The sequence below is a fragment of the Amphiura filiformis genome, chromosome 13 (genome assembly GCF_039555335.1).
Source record: "Amphiura filiformis chromosome 13, Afil_fr2py, whole genome shotgun sequence".
NCBI lineage: Eukaryota > Metazoa > Echinodermata > Ophiuroidea > Amphilepidida > Amphiuridae > Amphiura > Amphiura filiformis.
The window spans coordinates 9446199-9458736 of NC_092640.1; the positions used below are offsets into that span (position 1 = coordinate 9446199).

The following is a 12538-nucleotide window of genomic DNA, read 5'->3' on the forward strand; positions in this document are numbered from 1 at the left end:
ACGAAAATCTTTGGATACCGGGGTAGAAAATGATGAATATCGCCCGTAATTTTTTTATTCTAAAGAAGTCATATTTATTTCCTTGCACTTGAACATATGTGTTGAACATATGTGTTGAACAGATATGATAGTACATGTATTAGCTTGCGTCTTGAGAAAGAAGCTTGCGTCTTGAACTCAAAAACTGACAATATTTCTGATTTTATATGTACCGATTGCCGAATTATATAGCCAATCGTTGAGGTAGTCTAAAAGCATATGACCTTATTGACCTATGGTGGCGTACCATGCTCGACTCACACACAAGTCAGTCACCGGGCTATTGTCAGTAGCCTAGTCAGATGTCCTTCGCCCAAATGCGTTTCAAAACTATTAAACAGGTCGATACAAAATGGCCATGCGTGGCGGTGGATTCAACCTACCATGGAGATTTCTGCCATGAAGATATCGGGGCGATGACACCTGACACTGTGCGGGTATAAGCGAATTCTGAACTTAAAATAAATTCAAGGTAAAATGAAACCGCTAACAATTCTGATATATTTCCTTCACCAATTTTATTTAACACCATAAAAGAGATAAAAAAATGAAAATGATTTTATACATGCAATAAGATGAACTCTTGATCATTTTTACAATGACACAGGGCATAATTTTAGAAGAGTCGTTACGAAAATCGATCTGATTTAGTGACGTCTCTTCTAGAATTATTTTGTTTGTGAGAATTTTATTCTCCTAAATTCACCCAACGCAGTAAGTTAAATTGATTCTCTTTAATTGAGTATGATGCGTTTGTGAGTATCATATTTTATTTACGCAAGTTCAAAATTGCATCACAGATAAATCCCATAGGCTCATGTGTGAGCAAACATTATTTTGACTCTTTACCTTAAAACCAGCGCAACATTCTTTTTCAGTAAATTTTCCACCAAGTATGTAATTATGTTCTTTCAGGAAATGCAACAAAAACTTCCAATTAATAAACTCTGAGAAATCAACCTTTGAAATAGGGTAAAGCTGTTTTTGGACCGACATTATACAGGGTGCTTAAGAGGTGACATATCAGTATGAATTTGACTAGTAAATTGATAATTTATTGTGTTTGCTACTGTTATGAAACACCTCAAAAGAAAAATCATTTTGTAACAGGCTTTGTCACAATTCTGGCCATGGCTCATTAACCAAAGGTCGCGGATACGGCAAACTACCTTTTTTGAATTCCTTATGACCTTAAAAAGAATTGGTTTGACCGGTTGACCCCAACCAAAAATGTCTGTCACTTAAATGCGGTCATGCCAAAAACACTTTAAATGAGGACAGCCCAAACCAAATTTGTTCAGTGCCCTTCAGGCATGCCATGCCAGGAACACTTTCAAAACTTTGTTCTAAGATTTGGTCACGAAACATTAATAGCATCAGTAGTAAGCATCATATTCACCAGTCCATCAACCGAGTGAACAAGGAAAAGTGATACATTCCGAAAGCTCTCAGGTGAGCAAAAATAAGCTTTGAGTAATTATTTAACTTTCTTCATCATTATTCATTAATAGCATTGTTCTCTTAGTATGCAAGGCATTTTTGACAACACTCACCTTTAAAAGAAGAAATGGTTCATATTTGGTGAGTTTCGATGTGATTTTTAAGACTGTTTTTTTGAGCGAAAGTCTTCTGACAATATTCACAATGATATGGCTTCTCTTTGGTGTGAGTTCTTATGTGGCGTTTAAGATTGCTCTGATGTGTAAAAGTGTTCTGACAAATCTCACATTGAAAGGGCTTTTCTTTGGTGTGAGTTCTGATGTGTTCTTTAAGAGTACTGCTTTTTCCAAAGCATTTCTGACAATATTCACACTGATATGGCTTCTCTTTTGTGTGAGTTCGTCTGGTGTGGCCTTTAAGACTGAGCTGCTTTGCAAAAGTTTTCTTACAATACTCGCACTGAAAGGGTCGTTCTTTTGTGTGAGTTCTGGTGTGTTGCAAACGATTACTGGGGTTTGCAAAACATTTCTGGCAATATTCACACCGATATGGCTTTTCTTTTGTGAGTTCTGATGTGGTTTTTAAGACTGCTTTTGTGTGTGAAAGTCTTCTGACAATATTCACACTGGTATGGCTTCTCTTTTGTGTGAGTTCTGATGTGGCGTTTAAGATTGCTTTGATGTGTAAAAGTTTTCTGACAAATCTCACATTGAAAGGGCTTTTCTTTAGTGTGAGTTCTGATGTGTTGTTTATGAGAACTGCTGTTACCAAAGCATTTCTGACAATATTTACACTGATATGGCTTCTCTTTTGTGTGAGTTCTGATGTGGTTTGTAAGCTTGTCCTGATATGCAAAAGTTTTCTGACAAATCAAACACTGAAATGGTTTTTCATTTGTGTGAGTTCTGATGTGTCTTTTAAGACTACTTTTCATTGTGAAAGTCTTCTGACAATGTTCACACTGATATGGCTGCTCTTTTGTGTGAGTTCTGATGTGGCTTATAAGACCGAACTTCTGTGTAAAGGTTTTCTGACAATACTCGCATTGAAAGGGCTTTTCTTTGGTGTGGATCCTGATGTGGACTTTAAGAGTACCTTTCTGTGTAAAAGTTTTGTAACAAATCTCACACTGGTAGGTCTTTTCTTTTGTGTGAGTTCGGATGTGCACTTTACGAGCACTACTGTGTGAAAAGCATTTCTGGCAATATTCACATTCATAGGGTTTATCCTTTGTATGTATTCTAATATGTCTTCCCATGTTACTTCTATCCGTGAAACACTTCTGACAATATTGACACTGAAAGATGACTTTTTTGGTTTGAGTTGTGATGTGCATAGTAAGTTCACTTTTATCACATTTCTGGTAATGTCCATATCTGCTTGTCTCTGTATGATCGCCATCTTTTCTTTTACAATTTTGGCAATACATACTCCGTTGCCCTCTGACATTAAGTACGTCATACTTCATCCGATGTCTACTAATATGCCGCTTAAATCCATCAAAGGAGTGAAAGTAAATTCTACAATAGGAACAAGTGAATGGTTTAAACATCTTTACCGGCTTCCTTGACATTCTGGATAAAGAATTAATGGAGTCGATGATTTCTCTCGACAGATGGTTACAATCAATGTAGCTTCAGTGTATTAGCTTTGAGTACATTGTAGACACTCCTGAGTATACGTTTGATGGGTTGTATTTGTGATTGACGATATTACCGGTCCTTTAGATATTACAAATGTATAGCTTGGCACTTCCCTGGTCACAATTATTCCAAAATCTGGAGAAGAATAATGCAGATCGAGACTAGTAATTAGTCTTATCAGTTTCATTTTACGCTTTGTGGTTGACATACACATTTGCTGGATTTTGGCAACAAGTTTCCGGTCACGGTTCCAATATCTGTGGTATAATGCATGTACGTAATCAGACCTTGATTTACCGTAATTGAAGTCATTTCTTTTTGTTAGAGATTCAGAAACTTTCTTAAGTTTTGGGTTAAATTGCCAAATTTTATCTAATTTTATTGCTCTAGGATAACAGATTTAGAAAAAAATTCGTTTCAATTCATGGGTCCAATGCAGAAAATATACAGGTTTTGTGAATTAGACCATTAGCAGTTCTTCAAAATGTTATTCGCACAGCATCTTTTGAATTCGCATATTTATTTCTCTAAACGTAATGAAAGTAAGTTTATGTCTCCTACACATTCAAATTTTTATATTAAATTCCATTTTGCCCCACCCCGTCCGATATATACTGACATTTGAATCGTTTTAAGGACACATGCTAAATTTTAAACTTTATAAAATTGTCAAGTTTATTAAAAAGGCCCTTATCAAATGCAATTTACAACTTCCTACCTACCCTTTTTTATATTACGGCAATCAAAACATTTCTTTTTTAGATGTGGCGGGTACAATCTCACCCTGATATGGCTTTTCTTTTGTATGAGTTTTGCGGTGTTGTACATCTGTCTGTACAGCATTTCTGGTCATACTCCCACTGATAAGGTTTCTCTTTTGCGTGAGTTCAGGTGTAACCTTTAAAACTGACCTGATGTACAAGGTCTACTGACAAATCAAACACTAAAATGGCTAATCTTTTGTGTGAGTTCTGAGGTGTTGTTTAGGAGTGTTTCTGTCTGCAAACCATTTCTGACAATCCAATGACAAGATTTTTCCTTCATGTGCGTTGTAATGTTTTTATGAGTACTGCTACGTACATGCAAAACATTTCTGACAATACTCGCACTGATAGGGCTTTTTTGTGCGAGTTCGAATGTGTCGTTAACTGCCGTCTGCAAAGCATTTAAAGATGAAATGGTTCCCCTTTTGTGTGAGTTCTGATGTGGTTTTTAAACCTGCTTTCATGTGTGAATGTCTTCTGACAAAATTCGCACTGATATGGCTTCTCTTCTGTGTGCGTTCTGATGTGGATTTTAAGACTGCTCTGGTATGCAAAACGTTTCTCACAAAGTTCACATTGATATGGCTTTTCTTTTGTGTGAATTCTAATGTACAAAGGTCTTCTGACAAATCAAACACTGAAATGGCTTTTCTTTTTGTGTGTGAGTTCTGGTGTGTCTTGTAAGAGTGATCTGCTGTGCAAAGGTCTTCTGACAAATCAAACACTGAAATGGCTTTTCATTTGTGTGAGTTCTGGTGTGTTCTGTAAGAGTGATCTGCTGTGTAAAAGTTTTCTGACAAATCAAACACTGAAATGGCTTTTCATTTGTGCGAGTTCTGATGTGGTTGATAAGATTACCTTTCTCTGTAAAAGTGTTTTGACAAATCTCACACTGGAAGGGCTTTTCTTTTGTGTGAGTTCTGGTGTGTCTTGTAAGAGTGATCTGCTGTGTAAAAGTTTTCTGACAAATCAAACACTGAAATGGCTTTTCATTTGTGCGAGTTCTGATGTGGTTGATAAGATTACTTTTCCGTGAAAAAGTGTTTTGACAAATCTCACACTGGAAGGGCTTTTCTTTTGTGTGAGTTCTGATGTGCTCTTTACGAGCACTACTGTGTGAAAAGCATTTCTGACAATATTCACACTGATAGGGTTTCTCGCAGTACATACTCTGCCCTCTGACATACTTCATCTCATGTCTACCAAACATGCCTCTTCAATCCATCAAAGGAGTGAAAGTATATTCCACAATATGAGCAAGTGAATGGTTTAAACATCTCTGGCGGCTTCCTTTGAATTCTAGATAGAGAATGGGTTTGATGATCTCAACAGATGGTTACTTACAATGTACCTTCTTGCCGGGCCTTCAGGGTACTACATGCAGGCTTTGAGTAGACAATACTCTGCATATGTTTGATGGGTTGTACTTGTGTTACCGGTCCTTTTGATAGAGCAGGCACTTCCCTGGGCACAATTATTCCAAAATCTGGAGGATTACGCTCTGTGGTTGCAATTTGCTGGATTTTGGCAACATATGACAGCGTTCAAGCTTTGACTTGCGTTTGGCGGACAGAATGGTGGAAACTTAAGTGAAAGATATCCTACTTAAAGGAACATTTTCTAGGGTGAAATTTTGTGTAGAATCTGAATCTGACATAAAAAAAATGCATAATCATCAACTTGAAAATTTTCCCCATAGCACTGTACAGGCATATTTCTGCCCCAAACCCTCAAATTTGAGCGAAAATGTTTGTTAAAAAAATAAGTCCTTCAAAATGGAGATACGTAGGCCTAAACAAAAATATTGCAAGTTATTTTCTTTTCTGTAAATCTTGCTTACTTATTTTTTATATCACCATTTAGCTATTGAAATACTGAGCAAAAAGACACTTAAAACATCCCTATAGCTCATACCATTGTGGAGATATGGCCTTTTCAATTCGAAAATGAAGCGAATATTATACTTTTTTCCAAATCAATTGTCACCCGAACCTTTGAGTTTCTACCCCTGCTATGAAAATAAAGAAATATGTGGATCCCATTCAATGCTTTTAATATCACAATTGTACCCTTGTTACACACTTAGCATAGAAAATTAGGCACTATTTGATAGTTTTCATGTTCTTAAAACCACAGGAAATGAGCAAGTCAAATTTTTTTGTCACCCCAAAACAGCCATTTTCGGCCAAAATTGGACCAAAAAATGAATTTTTCTTAAAATCAGTAAAAAAATAAGGGGTTTTAAGTGCCAAAATCTGAAAACATGTGATATTTTACCCCTAGAAACATTTAAGTAATCAAGAATTTTGACTGTTTTTACCCCTAAATACTTTTTTCACACTTTGTCCGTCAAACGTAAGTCAAAGCTTGAATGCTGTCATATACAGTGTATGTGGTTTAGAATGCATGATATGTAATTTAATTGGTTTCTGGTGACAATATTCACACTGATAGGACTTCTCTTTTGTGTGAGTTCTGGTGTACGGCTTTTAATACTGACCTGCTGTGCAAATGTTTTCTGACAAATCAAACGCTGTAATGGCTTTTCATTTGTGTGAGTTCTGATGTGGTTTATAAAAGTACTTTTATGTATGGAAGTCTTCAACAATATTCACACTAACATGCTTTCTCTTTTGTGCGAGTTCTGGTGTCTTTTAAGACTGTCCTGCAGAGCAAAAGTTTTCTCACAAATTTCACATCGTAATGGCTTAGTGTGAGTTCTTATGTGCCGTTTACAAGCACTGCCGTCTGCAAAGCATTTTTGACAATACTCACACTGATAGGGTTTCTCTTTTGTGTGAGTTCTGGTGTGGCTTTTAAGATTGAACTGATGCGCAAAGGTTTTCTGACAAATCAAACACTTAAATGGCTTTTCATTTGTGTGAGTTCTGATGTGCTTGATAAGAGTACTTTTCTGTGTGAAAGTGTTTTGACAAATCTCACACTGGAAGGGCTTTTCTTTCGTATGAGTTCTCATGTGTTGTTTGCGAGTACTATATTCTGAAAAACATTGCTCACAATATTCACACTGATAGGGTTTCTCTTTTGTGTGAGTTCTGATGTGGCTTTTAAGACTGAACTTCTGTGTAAAGATTTTCTGACAATACTCGCATTGAAACTGCTTTTGTTTGGTGTGGATCCTGATGTGGACTGTAAGAGTCCTTTTATGTGCAAACATTTTGTGACAAATCTCACACTGGTAGGTCTTTTCTTTTGTGTGAGTTCTGATGTGTTGCTTAAGATTACTTTTGTCTGCAAAGTGTTTCTGACAATATTCACACTGATAGGGTTTCTCTTTGGTGTGGATCCTGATATGTCTTCTCATGTTACTTCTATCTGTGAAACACTTCTGACAATACTGACATTGAAAGATGACATTTCTGGTTTGAGTTGTGATGTGCATGGTAAGTTCACTTTTATCTAAAACACATTTCTGGCAATGTTCATATCTGCTAATCTCTATATGACCGCCATCTTGTCTTTTACAATTTGGACAGTACATACTCTGCTGCCCTTTGGCATTAAGTCTGTCATACTTCATCCAATGCCTACCAACATGCCGCTTATATCCATCAAAGGAGTGAAAGTAAATTCTACAATAAGAACAAGAGAATGGTTTAAACATCTTTACCGGCTTCCTTGGAATTCTGGATTAAGAATTAATGGAGTCGAAGATTTCTCTCAACAGATGGTTACTTACAAGGTAGCTTCAGTGTATTTATGAGTAGACACACCTCTGCAAATGTTTGATCGGTTGTACTTGTGCTTGATGATATTACAGGTCCTTTCGATATTACAAATGTATAGCTTGGCACTTCCGTGGTCACAATTATTCCAAAATCTGGAGAAGAATAATGCAGAGACTAGTAGTTAGTCTCATCAGTTTCATTTAACGCTTTGTGGTTGACATTATACATTTGCTGGATTTTGGCAACACGGTTCCAATATCTATGGTATAATGCATATAAGTAATTAGAGCTTGATTGACCGTAATTGGTTTATAAATGGGTGTCTTCTATGACACAGTAGTATAGGCTAATGAAAGTTGATGTTACGATTCCTATCATATACTGTATATACATGTATTTTGGTCTTAATTTTTCATTATTTGACTGTATTTCATTATTATTATTGTTGATATATGGTCATTACATCAGGCATTAATGCTTAACTCATCTTTACAGACCATAGGCGGCGGAAGCGGGGGCTACACCCAATCCCCCGAATTTTGGTGAGGGGAGGGGGGTATCCCCCCTAAACATAATAATAAAAGAAAACAAGGCAATGATTGCCTTGTGCATCTTCCTTTTTAGCACAAAAAACAATGTTTTGGGCCCAAATAGAATGAAAAAAAAATGCGTAATACTTTTAGCAAAACAATTGCGAAGTAAATCTAGCAAGAGTGATATTAGAAGCTTGTTTGACGGATTATTACGTCAATCCATTTAATGGATTTGTCAAGCTAAAAAGTTTGAATTATTTAGCTATAATCCTACAAATGCATCTATTTACTGATGACATTTTTAGTTTTGAGTTGTGATGTGCATGGTAAGTTCACTATTATCTAAAACACATTTCTGGCAATGTCCATATCTGCTTGTCTCTGTATGACCGCCATCTTTTCGTTCATAATTTTGGCAGTACATACTCTGCCCTCTGACATTTAGCCTGTCATACTTCATCCGATGTCTACCAACATGCCTTTTCAATCCATCAAAGGAGTGAAAGTAAATTCCACAATATGAGCAAGTGAGTGGTATAAACATTATTGGCGGCTCCCTTTGAATTCTAGATAGAGAATGGGTTTGATGATCTCAACAGATGCTTACTTACAATGCACCTTCAGGCCGGGCCTTCAGGGTACTACATGCAGGCTTTGAGTAGACAATACTCTGTATATGTTTGATGGGTTGTACTTGTATTACCGGTCCTTTTGATAGAGCAGGCACTTCCCTGGGCACAATTATTCCAAAATCTGGAGGATTACGCTCTGTGGTTGTAATTTGCTGGATTTTGGCAACATATACAGTGTATGTGGTTTAGAATGCATGATATGTAATTTAATTGGTTTCTGGTGACAATATTCACACTGATAGGACTTCTCTTTCTCCATTCTATATACAGGAAAAAAATGTATTAAAAAATTGCAAAATATGTAACACCTCCGTCGTTACCTCAATTCACGGCGCATGACCATTTGAATAATTTTCAATCATACAATATTAGCTGAAACAAATGAACACCCATACTTGGGTGTTACACTAAACTCAAAATTATCACGGAACCCACACGTGAATGGTATTGTGTCCAAAGCAAACAGAACTCTGGGGTTTGTTACATGCAGGCGAAACCTGTTTTCATGCTCCCAAAATATAAAAAACATGGCTTACAAGTCACTTGTGAGGCCATGTATGGAGTTTAGTGGATCCGTATGGGATCCCTACACACAAGAACTCAAACAGAAACTAGAGGCTGTTCAAAATAGGGCGGCCTGATTTGTTTGTCAGGATTATGAACGAAAAAGCAGTGTAACGAATATGAAGACCAAGTTGGAGTAGGAGCCTCTGGAGGTGCGTAGGAAGATTTCAAGAGTGACAATATTCCACCAAGCTCTACAGGGTAGCCTCGCCATCAGACACAGACATTAAGGTACATATTTCGAGGTGCATAACAAACACCAAATTGGTGTCATAACAAACACCAAATTGGTGTCGTATGACCTTTCACATGCATGCATTCTTTTGTCGAAAGTGACATGGTCTTTCAATTCGTGCCGAGTGTCCTTGGCAGACTTGACTATGCTTCAGTGGTCATGAAAGGATTCAATAGATAACCTCTGCCCCAATAATCCCAAGCTATTGTCTGAAACTGCACCTCGGAAGATGTATGGTAACAACTCAGTCCTCAAATGATAGTCATATAACGACCAAAAGATAAATGACTGACTATCATTGAGGACTGAGTTCCGCAGTCTACCTCGCCATCCCAATGCAAAAGGTCTTGCGCCCAACCCAACGTTCATCAAGACACGTCAAATACACCCAAATTCAAACCAACAAAAACTGCTATAAGTACTCCTACATTCCAAAAACACTGGTATATTAGAATACCATACCCGAACACATCGCCTCAATTGAGGACAAAGACAAGTTCAAGGCAGCAATAACTCAGTATTACGCCAACACCAAGTAACCAAGCGGTGCACAGTCCTGCTAGTTTGGCCAAGGGGATGACACTCTTATTCACATTTTCATTTTACAACGCAAACCTATATCGAATCCCGGTGGTTTACGAATAATGAAATGTCCGCATCCCAGATCAATTAAACCCTGGTATGAATTATTTATTAGCTTTCGCCACGATCCGTTTTGCAATAACATAAAAGCACTTCAAATAACAGCCCGTTGAGTTCAATGAACTACGCCCTGAAACCGATGGAGAAGTGCCCCGTAAAGAAGCTCTCCCATTGACCTCTATGCAGGTCAGTGAGCTCTCCATACACAAATGAACAAGTACAATAGGACAAGGCCAGCACCTATGACCTGCTTAGTGACATGTTATTTTGAAGTCTTCTAAAGCTTAATATCTTGAAGATTAGTATTCGTTTGTACATATGGACTGCGCATTTATGATGCAAAATATTACATGTAGTTCTTATATAAAATTACAAAATATTGGTATTATGACACACGGTATAGGTGATATTATATAAAACGACTAATAAAATCATGTCATCATGGCGTCATGTCAAAGGTTCATTATATCCCGTATGTTTGTCTAAATTAATTAATATTTTTAGAACAATTTCTACACCCATTTAATATGTACTCAGGTGGAATCCCACTTTTTAATTTCTTATGTAACAAATTCAGGTTTTTCCATTGCGTGGGGCCGCCGCACACCGACACCGCCTGGCTAATAATTATTTGGTGCAGCAGAGACACTAAAATGAATACACGGGATCGATACACGTGAATTGCTATGCACGATTTTGATATCAGACGAAAATCTTCGGATACCGGGTTAGAAAATGATGAATATCTCCCGTAAATGAATTTTTCTCAAGAAACCAGATGTGGTCTCATACACTTGAAAATACGTGTTGAACAGATATGATGGTCGCTAGAATGCGCTTTGAAAATTGGCCGTGCGCTTTGAACTCAAAATCGGACCAAAACTCAAATTTTATATTGCGTTGGTCCTGTATGGCCTACATCGTGTAGTACAGCTGCACTCACTACTAGGCAGTATAAAAGTCGATGACCATTGACCTCAATGGGGTATACAAGCTTATTCACGCACAACCAAGATCAATTACCCGGCTATTGTGAGTAGCCTTAGTCATGTCCCTCGACTAATTATTCGTCTCAAAGAGCTTCAAAGGTCTGAACCAAATGGCCAATCGTGGCTGTGGATTCAACCTACCATGGCGATTTATGCCATGAAGATATAGGGTCGATGACACTGCGCCGGGCAATACAAAATTAATGCTAACATTGAATAAACGCAGAATTAAGAATATGCGTTTCTAGTATATACAGCGTCTGACTCTACCTGAGGACCTAGCTTGAGTCCCGTGGGCTCCAAGAATGGCTCTTTATACACAAATGAACAAATACAATGAAGGGTCGCCATTGCTCTCCATACACAAATGAACAAATACAATGGAGAGTCCGACTGCCGTGCAAATGAGCCAAGTGTCCTCTCAAGGTATGCTCTGTGGTTTGGCCAAGGGGATGACACTCTTATTCACATTTTCATTTTACAACGCAAACCTATATCAAATCCCGGTGGTTTGCAAATAATGAAATGTCCGCATCCAAGATCAAATAAACCCTGGTATGAATTATTTATTAGCTTTCGCCACGATCCGTTTTGCAATAACATAAAAGCACTTCAAATAACAGCCCGTTGAGTTCAATGAACTACGCCCTGAAACCGATGGAGAAGTGCCCGTAAAGAAGCTCTCCCCATGCTCTCCCATTGACCTCTATACTAAATACTAATTTTATATAAGAACTAATATTTTGCGTCATAAATGCGCAGTCCATGTGTACAAACGAATACTAATCTTCAAGATATTAAGCTTTAGAAGACTTCAAAATAACATGTCACTAAGCAGGTCATAGGTGCTGGCCTTGTCCTATTGTACTTGTTCATTTGTGTATGGAGAGCTCACTGACCTGTATAGAGGTCAATGGGAGCTAGAGCTTCTTTACGGGGCACTATCGGTTTCAGGGCGTAGTTCATTGAACTCAACGGGCTGTTATTTGAAGTGCTTTTATGTTATTGCAAAACGGATCGTGGCGAAAGCTAATAAATAATTAATACCAGGGTTTAATTGATCTGGGATGCGGACATTTCATTATTCGCAAACCACCGGGATTCGATATAGGGGTGTTTAGCAGTACCTTAACCAGAACCAGAACCAGAATATAATTTATCATGATAATTTATAATTATGCGAAAATTTAAGGTAATTCTAGCCGTAAAAACTGTAAAAAACCCGGCCCTACTAAAGATCCGCCCGCCCGTAGAACAGGGTTTTTGTTTTGTCGCCTCATCCAGTCATATCATATCATAATACCTGTTTCAGTAATGCTTAACATGCAGGCATGACAATTCTCAATCAAATACATGTAGGTGGACATG

General features: G+C 37.6%; 1 protein-coding gene across 6 annotated transcripts in view; it reads right to left on the bottom strand.

Annotated features, from left to right (window-relative positions):
• Positions 1–12538, bottom strand: part of LOC140167974 (uncharacterized) — a 116891-nt gene that overhangs the window by 18049 nt on the left and 86304 nt on the right. Inside the window, exons 6-7 of one of the 6 annotated variants that reach the window (XM_072191277.1) lie at positions 7587–7727; positions 3012–3257 (exon numbers count right to left, since the gene is read on the bottom strand). In XM_072191277.1, the coding sequence (XP_072047378.1) occupies positions 3124–3257; positions 7587–7727 (275 nt within the window). In that variant the 3' untranslated portion in view covers positions 3012–3123. Of the gene's footprint in view, positions 1–1892; positions 3258–6147; positions 7728–12538 lie in introns of those variants that run through there. The other 5 variants (XM_072191268.1, XM_072191274.1, XM_072191270.1 and 2 more) reach the window with 5 other exon arrangements.